The following is a 16,750-nucleotide window of genomic DNA, read 5'->3' as shown; positions in this document are numbered from 1 at the left end:
TCTGTCTTCTAAGACTAAAGAAAAAAAGTAGTTCAAAGTTGGGGAAGATCTGTCCAATTTTAGGGATCCATTTACTCAGAGAAATAGGGCTGTTTTGAAGTCTTTCTTGTTTTTTCCTATGTTCAGCTGCCTCACATTTTTGATATCTGGTAAATGTTAAATTGGACTTGATTAGTTGATTGTTAATTTAGATGGAACAGGCCTGAAAATGGCTTGGAAATAGAAAAACAGAAGAAATATGTTTTGCTTCTTTTTCCTTCCAAAGTAAGCATACTATTTCTTTTTTTTTTAATTATAAAAATACATAACATAAAATTTACCATTTTAACCATTTTTTAAGTGTACAAATCAGTGGAATCAAGTACTCACATAACTATTTCTTAAGAGTTGTTTGGACATTGCATAATGGGTCAAAAATAATTTTAAGACTTTAGCTATTCGATTTCTGTGTTACATGCTCTGTGTTTCTGTTCCCAACTTAGATCTGTAGCAAGAGAGACACAGGCAGTCAGTTGGCCAAGACTTCCTATACAAGACTGCAGAGCTCCCTGCTGAGTGTTCGCATGCTAGCCACACTTAGTTTTATCATGTGTGACGTAGGCGTATCTTTTATAAACAATTGACATGAATTGCAGGCAACACATTTAATACTTTTTAAGGGAAGGATTGGCAAGGCAGTAAGTGTAGACTGACAGTGTTGCTGTTGAGAGAGACTATACCAGGAAGAATTGTCAAAAGATGTTGTAAAGTTAAACAGAACTTTTGTGAGCATTATTTAAGGGGAACAAATCTAGATACTGGTTTTTGTGTTGTACTTTTAACGTGAGAAATTATAAAAAGTGCAACTACATTGGCTTCAGTATTTTGTGTATCTTATCTGTGCTATGTAACTGAGAGGTGGGGTTTTATAAATGGGACTTGAGATTTAAAGTAAATTTAAAGAACTTGTTGATAGTTCTTTAGAATTTAGCTCTTGCTAAATAACTAATATGTCTAACCACATTGTTAACATTTTGCAAATTAGAGTTGGGATTCTAGAAAAGCAGCTTCCAAAGTAATGAATTATCACTTATCAAGCAGTTGACAAAAAATCATTTGAAAGTAAATGTCATCTCTACTTACATCAGTGTGACTAATAGCGTAGCATTGACTCTAAGACACATGACTCTCAGCAACCTGCCAATTCAAAAGGCAAAGGGAGATGAACTGAGTATCACTCCATGAATTTTGGTATAATTTTTTTTGGATTAGAGTTCATCATACAGCAATTTGTCTTGGTTTCCACTCTGCTGCCTGGGCAGCCACGGCCAAACAAGGAGGTCCGGCAACACCATCTACTAACTGGCTTTTGGGTACAAAAGCTTTTGCCTAGTGCTGTAGAGACGTGCAAACAGAATGAGGGGCATTACAGGCCAGAGTGTGCAGATCGTGCGGGTTAGGAGGAGAGCTTCTGGAGCCACCCTGTCTCAGCTGATTTCTACCTCTAGAGTAGCTGTGTGTTTTTGGGCAAGTTACAAAACCCCTCTGTGCACCCATTTCCTTTTAGTACTAATTCATAGGGTGTTCTGAGGAATAAATACTGAGATAGTACACATAAAGAATTTAGTTTACCAGGAAGGTGTGATTCCTAATTTGAAAATCTTTATAATCTCATTGGCCCAGAAGCTTCTGTTGAATATATATTTTCTAGACCCGCCTTTGGTTATAAAGAATAAAGTGTGCATAGACTGTTGTTTTTATTTTTCCCTAAGTGAATGTTCAAAATTAAATTTATTGTGTCTAGACAATATTAAGGCTGAAAAAAGGCTGTTGGTATTCAAAGGAGCCTTCTCCTCAGCTGCCAGAAATGAAATATTTCCTCTGTGGGGTAAATGGGGCCCTTCATTAGAGAAAGCATCACAGTATCTGGGGTGAGACTGGAATGAGTTTGAGACAATTATTGCTATGTACAGAGCTGAAATTTCTAGAGAAGGAACTTCTTTCACCTTTTTGGTTAAATAATTAAGACGAATTTTGTTGTATAAGAAGAATCTCCAACAGATGGCTCCACTGAGAAAGCATCCTGGAAAGCCTAGGAAGGGACTTAGTGGTCTCAAGGTTTGGCCTAGAAATAGTATGTGGAGAGCATACAGAATAAATACAGCAGACAAAAAATAGACAGCCACTCACATCCTTCTCTAAAACCAGCCCTGGCAAAGCGAGAGTTTTAGCTGAGCAAAGCTGAACATTTTCTGCGCTGCCTCTTCGTTTCTATGCTTTCCTCGTGTCCTCTCACCTCTCCGGCATTCTCCACTCGGCTTGTTGCTTCCTTATCAACCCAGTCCAGACTGGGATGGTACCCCATCCTCTCTCCTTTTCTTTTCTTCTCAAACTGTACTTACTGCCTTGGTGGTCTTCCAGTCTCATGGCTTACCTATCATCTGTACGCAGAAGGTTCCTGACTGTGTATCTCCAACGTGGACATCCACCCTGGACAGAAGACTCATTGAGGCAGCTGCGCACTTAGCATTTCCACTGAACATCTAATAGGCGCCTCAGAGTTAATCTGCCCCAAAGTGAATCCCTGTCTTCCTCATCTATACTTGCTCCTTCTGCAGTTTTCTCTGTCTCAGTAAACAACCATTTCTTCTTGCCACTTGCTCAGGTCAAAACCTTATCTCCTTTCTGTCACTCCGCCTCCAATCCCTGGACACATCCTGCTGCTTAAAAAATATTTTCAGAATCCAACCACTTCTCACCACCTCAGCTGCTAACACTGGTTCAAGCCGCTGTCACCTCTTGCCTGAATTGTTGCCAGAGCCGCCACTATTGTTTCCCTCCTGTCCTTGACCACCAACAGGTTAATGTCAATACAGTAGCCTAGATGATTCTTTTGAAACCTTGTCAGATCACTTCACTCCTCTCTGAAAAACCCTCCATCACTTCTTGCTCTCAAAATAAAAGCCAGTTTCCAAACAGTGGCTTGCAAGGCCCTACATGAGCTGGTCTCCTGTTGCTTCTCTGAGGTCTCCTACTAGTCTCATTTTTGCTTGGCTCTACCCCTGGAACCGATTTGCTAATTTAGGGCAACACCTAAGGGAAGAGCCCCCAGCGGGCATTTGTACTTACTGCAGTGTCTGCCTCTGTGTTCTTCCCCAGATACTCACAGGGCTTATACCCTAATTTTCTTTATGTCTTTGCTTAAATGTCATTTCTTCAGTGAAGGCTTCTGAAGGCTTCACTGGAGCACTCTGACCCTTTTCTAAGCTTGTAGTCCCTCTCCTCTGATACTCCCTGTCTTCTTTCCCTGCTTTATTTTTCTCCACAGCACTTATCCCGATCTGAAAGACATTTTACATATTTGTGTATTACCCTGCACTAGAATGTAAGCTCCACGAAAGCAGAAAATTTTGTTGGTTTTAGTCACTGCTGTATCTCAGCACTCAGAATAATAAATGCTTGACTCACGAGAGGCACTCCGTCAACATTTGTTGCATAATAAGTGATCTCCCAGGCTATCTAAACCTTGACTTTTCTTTCAATTTCATGTTATTATGTTATTACATTCACTCAAAAGTAAATACTGTTTAATTTATTACAGAATGAAACTTTGCTGCTTACTGCCCAAAGTGAAATCTACTCTGAAGATCCCTGCAGATAAGCATCTACTTCAACAGTTAGAAATGTGTGTGAGAAAACTCCTATGTCAAGAAAAAGATAAAGATGTTCTGGCTATTGTAAAAAGAGTAAGTATCCCTCTTGCCACAATATTTGCATGTCTTGCTTTAAGGTAGTTTTAATCACAGGTTCACTGTTTTAGCTTACTAGGATAGCAGTATATTAAAATACACATATCATTGCCAGAGTAGTAAGAATTAGGAACTGATTCGGCTGTGTGCCACAGCTGGATATGAAATGTCCTTCTAAAGGACACTACAACATTCAACTGTGCTAGTGGTAATATAAGCTACATGAGAGAGAATTTGACACATTTTAGTTAGATATTCAATAAATACTGTTCAACTAATGAATACTTCATTCCCCAGACTTTATTTATAAGTGCTTATAATCTGGGAAAACTTTGTTGGTAAATTCAGGAAAGTCACATTTGATAGCTTAGCCCTGGAAGGGCTGGAAGGGCCTTCAGTGATCTGTTTGCCTTTGCAGAAGCTCAAGAGACCTGGAAATGTTGAATGTCTGCCTGAGATCATATTAGTAATGGCAGAGCCAGGTGGGAGGCAAAGCTCTAACCCCTGAGTGCATTCTTTTTTCAGTAATGCGTATCATTGTTTCAATTGTGTCTTAAGAGTTATTTTTGTTGTTGGGATTGTTTGGGAATGTTGTGAAACTAAAACAGTAAGAATTTGGGTTAGTAAAGTCAAACTGTAAAATACTTTATAGTCTTCAAAGACTTTTGCTGAGTATGTAATATTTGTATAAGATTAGGTCAGATTAAAGTCATTACATTTATGAATCTGAATGTGAACTTTAGGACACATAGTTTTGAGTATTTATTTGTACTGAGAGAAATTAATAATGTTTTAACTTAGCATCAATGGTGAGAAAAAGAAAGAAAATCCTTTAATATTTTCTTTTTTTTTTTTAGAGGTCATTGCGAGATGTCACATGAGAAGCTTTTTACTAACATGATTTGATAACTAGTGCAATTAGTATAATTAATATTGATATTAATTAGTATAATTTTATTTTGCTGAAATGTGAATTCCTTTTCATTTGAAATAACCAGAAATACCCAGAGTCTGGACTGCACCTGTGTGAGCGCCCTCACACACACACACACATTTGTTTCTACCAGATATTTCTGTCTTTACCATTTAATTACAGAAATTTAGGCTATGGAGTTAACTTACAAAATAATAAACATGAAAGGGTGTGTTACTTTTCTGAAAGAATTTATTAACTCAGGTAATATAAGCTGACTCTATAAATAGGGATAACAGTGATACAGTTAAATTAATGGATTATAAATCTACAATGGATTATTCTTGAGTACAGCTCTTATTTTACATACATGTTACATGAGGAAGTTGATCTGTCCCATGAAAATTCTATAGTGTAATGTTTATCAAGCTGAAGTATTGGTAGGGGAACCTCTGCAGAAACTATACAAAGCTTTGGGATAAAAATGGAATAGCTTATTCTAGGATTGTCCAGTTTTTAAAGGTGGTAAGTAATTTTATTTGAGTGATATCTTTTTATACATTGTAAAATTTTCATAAACCTTAGCATAAAAATAAAGCTTCAAATATTATGTTTGCAATGGATAGCTTTGGGCATATAATTATATAAATGTATTTTATTTCAATTATCTGAGTTACTCCTGTAGAGAAGTACTGTCCTCTCTCAGAGACAGAATCCTGGATTCGATGGACCTTTGTTTGAAAAATGTGTTTCAGACTAATGTATTCTGAATGAGAAATACTAAATGTAGAGAATACTTTCAGAGAAAACTTTTTTCTATTGGTTAGAATGTCATAATGATCAAAAGTTTTTGTGGAAAGGAACTGAGGGTTTTAAGCCAAATGATAGCTTGCTCCATATATATTAAGCTAAAAGGTTTTTTAAAAATTCAAATACTACCTTGTATTCCTGAAAATTCAGAAAAGAGTAACACTGGGAGGTATTAGAAATGAGTTATATTGAATGTGTTCCATATTTAGAATATTCCTCAAGACTGTCCTTCTTGGGCTTAAAATCTTCTAAAAGTTTAAATGGAACGTGGCACTAATGGATAGAGGCTGATTAAAAATACAATGCAGTATTAGAAAGAACCTTTGAGGGTTTCTAATTGAGCCTTCTACATAGTGCAGACAGTCTCTCCTTTGAAACTCCCTCTGGAAAAGGAGTTCTTTTGACAAGTGATGGTTGATTTAATTTAATTACTGTTGAGTAATTTTAAAACCTTTTTTTGTAGACTGTGTTAGAGCTGGACAGAATGGAAATGTCTATGGATGCTGTGAGTATATTCTTTACCTTATGTTGAAAGGAATATTTAAAAATTGGCAGAAAACTCATCATCAGTGTTTCATAATTTCATTTTAAACTTTAAACTTAGTTTCAGAAAAAGTTTTATGAGAAAGATTTGTTGGATCAAGAGAAAGAAAGAGAAGAACTACTTCTTTTGGAAATGGTATGTTTTCACATGCACACACACATACTCTCTTCTGACCAGTGTTAACTGTGCTTTGTTATTAAATTTCATAAATACTATCTTTCAATTTCACACACTACTTTTTTTTTCCTAAATGACCAAAGAAGAGTTCTGACCTTTTGAAATCAGTTCTTTTATATACTGGAAGGGAAACTACATTTGAGAGCCTTTAAAAACTACTTTATTGAAGTATAATTGACATAAATTAACTGCATGTATTTGTATAATTTGATGAATTTTAACACATGGACATATCCCTGAAACCATTACCACAGTCAAAATGTTAAATTTGCCCATTTTCTCAAAGGCTCCTTGTGCCCCTTTGTCATCCATATCTTCTATACTAGTACCCAGAAACCACTAATCTAGTTTCTGTCACTCTAAATTAGTTTGCAACTAGAATTTATATAAATTTAATTACATATTATGTGATCTCTTTCTAAATGCTTCTTTCCATCAACATAATTATTTTGGGATTCATCCCTCTTATTGCGTATATCAGTAGCTTATTCCTTTTTATTTCTGAGAGTATTTCTTATCATGGATATATCTCAATTTGTTTATTTACCTCTTAATGGACATTTGGGTTACTTCTAGTTTGAGGGTATTACAAATAAAATTGCTATGAACATTTGTGAAGAAGTCATTGGGTGAATATGTGTTTTCATCTCTCTTGGGGAAATCCCTGAGAATGGAATGGCTAGATTGTATGGTAAGGTATGCCTACTTTAAAAACAAACAAAAACTGTTTTACAAAGTGACTGTGCCATTTTCCATTCCCATTGGCTGTGGTGGTGGCAGTTCCCCAGGGTGAGCATGTAATGCTACCTCACTGTGGTTTCCGATCGTATATCCCTGATGCCTAGTGATACTATCTTTTTTGTTTATTGACTACCCTTATCTCTTATTTGATAAAGTATATTTTCAGATTTTTAAGTGGGTTATTTTCTTATTATTGAGGTGTAAGAGTTCTTTATACACTTTGAATACAACCTCTTTGTCAGATATACATTTTATACATATTTTTTGGAGTCTGTGGCTTATTGTTTTGTTTGCTTAATGGTGTCTTTTGAAGAACAGAAGTTTTTAATTTTGATTAAGTCCAACTTGTCAAGTTTTTCCTTATAGCTCATGTTTTTTTATTCCAAGAATCTTTTGTGTATCCCAGAATTACAAAGACCTTTTCCTATGTATTCTTCTAGAATTTTAGTTTTAGGTTTTGCATTTAGGTCTATAATAGATATCAAGTTAATGTTTCATATGCTTATTATTCCATCTGCATTTTCAATTATTCTAGCCCATTTGTTGAAAACTTTCCTTTCACCATTGAGTTGTCTTAGCACCTTTTTTTAAAAAAAAAATAAATTGTTCATATATGTAGGTGTCTATTTGTTGACTCCCTATTCTGTTCCACTGATTTTATGTTTATATTTTTGGCAATTCCAAACTGTCTTGATCACTGTAACATTACAGTGATTCTTAAAATCAGGCAGAGTAAGTTTTCTAATTCTGTTCCTTTATAATTGCTTTGACCAGTGTTGGTCCTTTGCATTTTGATACAAAATTTAGAATCAGTTTGTCCATTTCTACAAAAAGCCTGCTGGAATTTTCTTCAGGATTGTGTTAATTAGGATTCATCTATAGATTAATTTTAAGAATTACCATCTTAACAAATGAGTCTTCTAAGCTGTGAACACTGTCTAGCACTCCATTTATTTATTCTTCTTTACTTTTTTCTCAGTAATTTTGGTAGTGTTAAGTGTAGAGTTCAAGGAAATCTTTTGTTAGATTTATTTCTAGGTATATTATTTTTGACATTATTGTCAATGGAGTTGTAATTTTTAATTTCACTTTCCAGGTTTTTGTTTCTGGAGTATATGAATACTGTTGATTTTTGTATATTAATTTTGTATTTGCAAACTTGATAAGTTTGCTTATTATAGAACTTGTTTTTTAAACCTAGTAGGATTTTCTACATGAGCCATTTAAGTCATATCTAAGTAACAGCAAGATTACTTCTTCCTATTCAGTGTTTATACCTTTTCTTTTTGCCTTATTGCAAGGTCCAGGGCCTCTAGTATAATGAAAAACCTACAGTTGAATAAAAGGGATGCAAGCAGGCATTCTTGTCTTTTTACTGATTTTAGATAGGAACAGATCAATTGTTAAGTATGGTGTTACCAATAGGTTTTATATAGATGCCTTTTATCAGATTGTGGAAGTTCCCTCCTATTCTCTGCTGAGAATCGTTATGAGTGATTGATAAGTTTTTCAAATATTTTCCTGCATATATAGAAATGATAACTGCTTTTTCTATTTCATTCTGTTAAAATACTGAATTACATTGATGTTTCAAATGGTAAACCAATCTTGTATTTCAAGGATAAGCTAAACTCTTCTTGGTGATGATATACTGCCGTTTTCTCTAGTGTTGGATTCTTGGTTAGTTTTTTTAAATGAATTTGCATCTATATTTATAAATTTATAGTGAAATTGGTCTACAATTTCCCTTTTTAAAATGATTTTTGCATCTTTTAAATTTGACATTAGAGTTATTCTGACCTTATAATATGCAATAGGTAGTATTGTTTTCTGACAAAGTTTGTATAAAATTGGTTTAATTTTTCCTTGAGTGTTAGATAGAATTCACTAGTGAAATTATCAAGGCCCAAAATTCCTGTTTTAGAAAGGATTTTGATAATTGATTCAATTACTTTAATAGATATAAAATTATTCAGATATTCTGTATCTTCTTTTGTCAATTTGATCAGTTACTTTTTTTTCCCCCCAAAATCATCTGTGTTATTTCAGCTATCACATTTTTTGGCATAAAGTTGGTTATAAATATCCTTACATTCCTGCTAATCTGTATAGGGTCTATGGTGATAACCCCCTACTTCATACTTATCTTAGTGATTGTTGTTCTCTGTCTTCTTTCTTTTTTATTTTTTTTTCGGTGGGGCGGAATTGTTCTTTGGTTTCTTTAGAGATGACAGTAATACTTACCTAACCTTTTAGAGTCTACTTATTGTTAATATTGTACCACTTCATTTAACAGCTATAGAGATCCCTTTACCCACTTTATACCTTTCTTTATATTACAATTGTGGACTTGAAATGAGTGGAAATGAGTACAAATGAGTGGACTTGAAAAGAATTACATCTGCATTGAAAACCACACCAGTCAGTGTTAGAATTTTTGCTTTAATCTGTCATATGTATATTGAAGAACTTACGAGAGTATATGTCTGTGTTTACTCTCTTATGTTTACCTTTTCCAATACTCTCTGTTCATTGCTTAGGATCCAAATTTCCCTCTGTTATTTTTTTCCCTTCAGCTTGAAGAACTTTCTGTAACAGTTTTTGGAGTGCAGGTATTTTGTGACAAATTCTCTTAGTTTTCCTTTATCTAAAATGTCTTATTATTGCCTTCATCCTTGAAAGATATTTTTATTGGATGTGGAATTCTGGGTTGATAGCCTTTTTCTTACTGTTCTTCAAAGATATATTTCTGTCTGTGTTCTTTCCTCCATAGCATCTGATAAAATATCTGCTTTCATTTGAATTGTTGTTCTGTATTTTTCTCTGGCTACTTTCAAGAATCTTTCTTTACCTTTTGTTTTTAACAGTTTGCTTTTGATGTGTTTAGGCATAATTTACTTCGAATTTATCCTGTTTGGGATTTGCTGAGCTTTCTGAATCTGTCAAATGTATTGTATCATTCCCCAAATTTGGGAAGGTTTGAGTCATTGTTTATTTAAATATGTGTTCTATTCCAATTCCTCACTCTTCTGCTTTTGAGTCTCCAATTATACATATGTTAGACCTTTTGACATTGTCCCACAGGTCCATGAGGTTTTGTTCTTCTTTTTTCTTTTAATTCTATGGTACTCAAGAGTGTAGTTTTTGTGGATTCATTTTCATTGTCACCAACTCTTCCTGTCTCGTCCATTTGGCTGCTTAGTCTATCCATTGAATTTTTTTATTTCCAGTGTTGTATTTTTCAGTTCTAAAATTCCCATTTATTTCTTTTTCTATATTTTCTATTTCTTTGTAGATAATTGTGTTAGGAAATTAAAAACTTAAGTGGAAATCCTCTGAAGAAAGATTAACGTTTAGGATTGCTGGTGGTAGAAGCTGTAGAGAATAAGCGAGCTCTAAAAAAATTTTAGGACTGAACGACCAAAGCCCAAGACAAAAAATCAGATAACAGAAAAAGACCCACAGATGATCCTAATGTTGGATTTAGCAGACAAAGTCTTCAAGACTACAGTGATTCATATAATCAATAAATATATTAGAGGAAAAGATGGATAAAATAGATAACACTGCCTTTAAGCCCACTTAATATTTTATTTTTCAGTTTTATGTGCTTTATTTTCAGTTTTAGAATTTCCATTTGGCTTTTCTTTATGCTGTCCAATTCTATGTGGACATTTTTTATCTTGTCATCTGTTGTCTTTTTACTTTATGAGTGGACTTGAAAAGAATGTGTATTCTCTTGTTGGCTGTACTGTTCTGTACAGTCAGTTTTGCCAGGTTTGTTCAGAACTTGATATGTTTATTGATTTTCTTGCATATTTGCTCTGTTGGGATAAAGGATTCCAGAGTTTTAGTAACATTTTGTTTCTTGATCTAGGAGTGGGTTATATAGGTGTGTTCATTTTGGGACAATTCATTTATCTGTGCATTTATAATATGTGCACATTCTCTCTATATATTATACTTTAATAAGACATTTAAAAATATCAAAAGACCATTTCCTTTTCTCTCAATTTTTTTAAAGAAAAATGTTATTTTATCACTTATTAATCAGAAATGGAAATGGCCAAATGTGAAATATATTTTGCTGATGAGAATTGGTAAATATCTCCTAGGATATATAAAGGCTATACAACAATGATGCTTAACTTATTATTTTAGCTTGACAAACCTTCAAGGATACCATTCTGTAGATGTTAAAAGAGCACAAATCTGAAAAAACCTTAACTTCTTTGGACACTAGTTTGGAAGGAAAAAATACTTTTAGGAATTTTGTGAGCTGTATTTGTATCTGCCAAGTTTAAGGTGATTTCTCATTAGAACAATCTATTTATGCTTATCTTTAATGCTAAGATACTGTTTTAATAATAGGAACAATTAGAGAAAGAGAAACAACAGAGTGATGGGAGGCCCATGAGTGATAAGACATTTGAAAAGAAACGTAAGTACTTTTCCGGTTTTTGTCATTGAGTCTCACCTAACTTGCATCCTGGCATTCTGAAAGCCATGCTGATTTTTAAATTTGCTATGGAAGATAATTTCTTATTTTAAATGTTTTCAAAAATTGGCTACTTGATGTGGTACAGATTTAGGAATATGAGAATAAATAAATGGTTGGGGTCAGTGTTGGGGTTCACCTTCAAAGGAAGGTTTCAGGTTTGGTAATAGCAACACGATTGTGAAGTTGATGACTGAATAATTAAGATTGAAATATGTAAATATATGAAGTAAGAATATTTGGGGGAGAATGTTGCTTACCTTGGATAATGATTCATATTCTGTGTGTTGTCTTGTATGTTTATGGAGATTAATGAGCAATCATAGGAAAATATAGCACTGAAAAAAGCATTTGTTTTAGGTAGAGACACTAAGATACCAACAACTCTACCCAGGAACATCCCCATTTCTGTTCCTGGGCCCTCTTCTGGCACCCCATCAACAAGTAAGACACCTCTTTGTTGCTTCCTTTTTTCCTTTTATAAAAGTTAATTACAGGAAAGTCACTCTGTTAGATGAGGTGTATTATTCTAAAGCACCTTTTGCCTTTTGTTGTTTATTGTTTTTGTAATTCTTAATGTGCAGTAGGGGTTAGAGATACTCCATTCTGCTCAAACTAAGGAAAGGAAACTAGACCCATATGTGTTTTACCGGAAATGGTGGGAGTTGGAGAGAGAATGGGGTGGGGGAAGCTAAGGATGAACTGAACGACTGTATTTTCCTTCTGCTTATTACTCTAGGCAAAGAAATCAAGAAGTCCAAATTGATTCGAAGCCAGTCTTTTAATAATCAAGCTTTTCATGCAAAATATGGCAACTTAGACAAGTGTGCTAGGTATGATCTATCGCTATTCATGTTTTAACTGAATTTTTATTTTATAGTCATACATCTTTATATGAAACATTTATATTATTATATAAAATCAGGGTTAATTTTGAGTTTTATAGTTTTTTATTTTATACAAGTTCAATAATTTGTAATTTTCTTCTGTGAAGAATTGATATTTAAAAAAAAGCAGTAGTCTACCAATTTGCATAAGATAAGTATCCTGGTAGATGAATGGATAAAGAAGATGTGGTACATATACACAATGGAATAGTATTCAGCCATAAGTAAGAAACAAATCCTACCATTTGCAACAACATGGATGGAGCTGGAGGGTATTATGCTCAGTGAAATAAGCCAGACAGAGAAAGACAAGTACCAAATGATTTCCCTCATCTGTGAAGTATAACAATGAAGCAAAAGTGAAGAAACAAAATAGCAGCAGACTCAGAGACTCCAAGAAGGAACTAGTGGTTACCAAAGGGGAGGGGTGTGGGAGGGTGGGTGGGGAGGGAGGGAGAAGGGGATTGAGGGGTATTATGTTTAGTACACATGGTGTGGGGGATCACGGGGAAAACAGTGTATCACAGAGAAGGCACACAGTGAATCTGTGGCTTCTTACACTGATGGACAGTGACTGCATTGGGGTGTGGGTGGTGACTTGATAATATGGGTAAATGTAGTAACCACATTGTTTTTTCATGTGAAACCTTCATAAGAGTCTATATCAATAATACCTAAATAAAAAATTTAAAAAAAAGATAAGTATCCTGACATTCTAGGAAGACTATGGCTGTCTGTTACATAATATCATTGTGGAATCCATATATCATTTTATGAAGAAGGTGGTTTTATGTCACATATGGCACTTAACTTCTAAATGGGTATGGATGTGCCCCATTACTAAGTGGATCTGGACATCCATTTACTATTGTTTCTGTCTCTAAAGAGGTCACTGGAAAGTTCTATGGTAAAATGACCACAACAGAATTATCCTGATGATAGATGAATGTCAAGTTTCCCTTTGGCCTAGTGGAGAGAATTATAAACTGTTATGATTAAGAGAGAATCAGCATAAATAAAATGGCCATGATTTTTTATATTTATTATATACATATAGTATGTGACAGCTGTATATCATTTGAGAAGAAAAGTAATTTTGAGGATATATGTGTGTTTAAAAGTATTTATCAAGAAAAATATGGCAAAAACACATTTTTATTTTATCGAAGACAACTTATTCTAGCTTTTCAACTGTAATTTTGGGCATTATCAATAGCTCTGTCTGGAGCTCCTAGTCAGTAGGGTGATCTTGAGATGGACAAAAGAGATTAGAACTAAAGATAAGTTATTTCCAGGAACATTTTATCCATATTACTTACCTGTTTTAGCTGAATGTCAAAAGAAAAACCATTGCTATGATGTAGCATAAGTTTAAGGGAATTATTTTAAATTTAAGACAAAGTAATTGTATGAGGCATGGAACGTAAAAAATAAGTAAAGAAATAAAGGTAGCAAACATTTTTCCTAAGTAGAGGAAAGCATTAAAAGAAAAAAGCTTAGAAAAGATCAAATGTCAGGTGATTGTGATTGAAGGAAGTATGTTCTTGTATTTTAAACTAAATCATGTTCTTTTCTAGTAAAAGTTCTACAGCACCATATACAACTTCTGTCTCAGGGTTAGCAAAGACTTCTGTGATTTCACTAACCGGTAAGTAGAAATCTGAGCTCTTTAAAAAATTGCTAAACTTAATAAAATATAATTTTCTAAATGACCTATTTCTTTATTTCTATATATAGTTTTTCCCCTAAATTTATGTCTTTATCAAATACCTAAAAAACTAAACTTTTCCCTAGGAATTGAGAAAATACTTGACTACACTATTTTGTTTCCATTGTGTCAGGACTCAGACGTCAATACTTCTAAAAAGGAAAAAGGACAATAGGCTAGATCTTAACTATGGTCTGAGGACCTGCTGAGGCCTAGAGACTAAAAATTTTTGCAGTAATTTTTAAGGAAGTTTAAAACAGTAGTGCTTCACTGTCAATCATGTACAACTAAACATTTACAATGTTATATATTTGGAAGTTTATACCAGGGGTCAGCAAACTTTTTCTGTATTAGGTCATATAGTTATATTTTAGGCTTTTTTGGCCAACAAGTTGGCTACCTTTCTGTCACACAAAACTCTGCTGTAGAGTAAAAGCAGCAAAAGGTAATACATAATTAATAGGTTGGTTGTGGTCAAGTAAAACTTTATTTACAAAAACAGGCAATGGGCAAGATTTGGCCCACAGGCTGCAGTTTGCTGACCTTTGGCTTATAAAATAGAACATAGCAGTATACTAATAATAAGGGAAAGATACATTACTAGAAATTGCTAGTGGCTATATTTTTAACTTTTTGTCTTGGCAATATTGGTTGAAAATTATAATATTGATCTGTGGTAATTTTTTAGTGTATAGAATGCAAATCTACTCAAAGGCCTGAAATTTTCAAAAGTTCAGTTGCATTTCCTTTTTAGGTTACATCTGGAGTATTCTCTCATTCTCTTATCTCTTTATTTATTATTTTTTAGTTCTCATGAAGAATAGATGTAGATATACTCATTGACTGTTCTGTAAACAGTATGTTTTCATTTGCCAGAACAGAAAATCTAACATTAAACATTAAAGCAACTGACTTCATATACAATACATAGAGTGGTTCTACATAGTAGATCATGAGTATCATAAGAAACCTGAGTTAATTCGATAATAGAAAGTTGTTGAACTAAAGTTTTATCAACATTCTTGAAGTTAGGGTTATAAATAATAAAACTGTTGATTACTTTGATCTTGGCAAAGCAGTGAATTCTTTAGGAGAAGCTAAGGAACATTCTGGTTTGAGAACTTTGTTTATAATATAGAGTGCCTTTAAAATTTTTAAATATACATGGAAATGAACAATTCTTGCCAAGAAATTTCTTTGCTTCAGTCATAAAGAATATTGGTTCAGAACTGGTGTTTTATAAGTTAATTATGTGCATTAATTTCATCAGTTTCTCCTTTGCTAGTTTTTAAGTCACTTTGAGAATCAACAGAATGTATTTGATCTACGAGTCCTAACACTCAACATTCAGTCTTAAATAAAGCATGTATTTTATAAGGATAAATCTTTAATTAAAATTAATTAATTAATTAAAATGTTTGGAAAATATCATCTTAAGTGTTCAACATTAGTTTGGGGAGAGGGAATATAGGTGGATGAAATATCTCTTAGGTTATTATTTACTATTTAATGAAGTACAGATTGAGGAAAAATTCACTGTATAATTATTACATACCTGATCTTTAAAAAGCAAATGGAAGCAAAATGTCTCTTAGCAAATGTATAAGGTCTTCACATAGAGAAGAGATTTTATTTACTTGTGAGACTTAAAATGGGCTTCAGGATGTTTATGTGATTTGACATCAACCTTATGGTATGCTAGTATTTTTACAAAAGGAGATGAGTATGGGATAACATCCCATGCAGAGTACCTGTCATAAAGAAGACCTGTTGATGTTTTCTAAGCAACAGCAGGCCAATTTGGACCATGGAATGAGTGTAAGAGAGTAGGGTTAGTTAAACTGAAAGGAAAGATCAATGGCATGGTGTGAAAGGTTGAACTGAATACTTTATACTTAACAAGAGCCTGTCATTAACATGTGGTGACTTTTGCCTGTCCTCAATTATGACCTTCTATTCAAGGCTATGTGGGCACAACAGCAGGGAAAGAACAAAGAGAATGCTGGTAAGGATTCACGGAAACAAGTTGCAATGTAGCCATTGTTAGTGAGCATGAAAATGAATGAAACACTCTTGGAAAGCAGTTTGGTAAAATTCATCAAGAATCCTAGTTTTCAGAAATACTCTTTGGCTTAAAAAAATGCCATTTCTAGTGATCTGTCATGAAGCAATGAAATAAAATACATAAAATGTGATAAAGTATGTCATAGGACCCTTGTTGTGTCGTTGGTATGGTATGATGTGATGAACATGGCACTTTACCTCTGTCTAATTGTTAAGAGAAACCTCAGATAAATCAGATAAATTCTACTAGAGGGGCAGCCTGCAAAGTATTAGACCAGTGTCTCTCAAAACTCTTTGAGGTCATCAAAAAAAGGAAAGGCTGAGAAACTGTCACAGCCAAGAGACCTGATCAGTAATATAAGATGGTGTGCTGGATGGATCCTGAGATAGAAACAGACATTAGGTAAAACTCAGGAATCTGAACACTATAGACTATGGATTCTAGTTAATAATAATGTATCACTGTTGGCTCATTAATTGTAACAAGGATAGCCTACTAGTGTAAAGTGTTAATAATAGGGGAAAGTGGAGATTCTTTGTACCATCCACTCAGTTTTTCTATAAATTTAAGTTTTAAAAAATAACATTTACAGTAACTTTAAAAAACATTAAGTGCTCAGGGATAAATTTAACAAAATATGTGCCATATATATATACTAAAAAATTCAACACATTGCTGA

At 33.7% G+C, this 16,750-nt stretch overlaps 1 protein-coding gene across 2 annotated transcripts in view; it reads left to right on the top strand.

Moving 5' to 3' along the window:
* PPP4R4 (protein phosphatase 4 regulatory subunit 4) overlaps positions 1–16,750 on the top strand; it is a 181,529-nt gene that overhangs the window by 89,938 nt on the left and 74,841 nt on the right. For both annotated transcript variants that reach the window (XM_057488175.1, XM_036882001.2), the window contains exons 17-23: positions 3,581–3,725; positions 5,915–5,956; positions 6,056–6,130; positions 11,285–11,354; positions 11,772–11,855; positions 12,151–12,244; positions 13,876–13,946. In XM_057488175.1, coding sequence (XP_057344158.1) covers positions 3,581–3,725; positions 5,915–5,956; positions 6,056–6,130; positions 11,285–11,354; positions 11,772–11,855; positions 12,151–12,244; positions 13,876–13,946 — 581 coding nt within the window. The remainder of the gene's footprint in view (positions 1–3,580; positions 3,726–5,914; positions 5,957–6,055; positions 6,131–11,284; positions 11,355–11,771; positions 11,856–12,150; positions 12,245–13,875; positions 13,947–16,750) is intronic.

Source organism: Manis pentadactyla, chromosome 11, assembly GCF_030020395.1.
Source record: "Manis pentadactyla isolate mManPen7 chromosome 11, mManPen7.hap1, whole genome shotgun sequence".
In the NCBI taxonomy this organism is placed as follows: domain Eukaryota; kingdom Metazoa; phylum Chordata; class Mammalia; order Pholidota; family Manidae; genus Manis; species Manis pentadactyla.
Note: the sequence above shows the minus strand (reverse complement) of the source record. Positions and strands in the feature narration are given on the sequence as shown.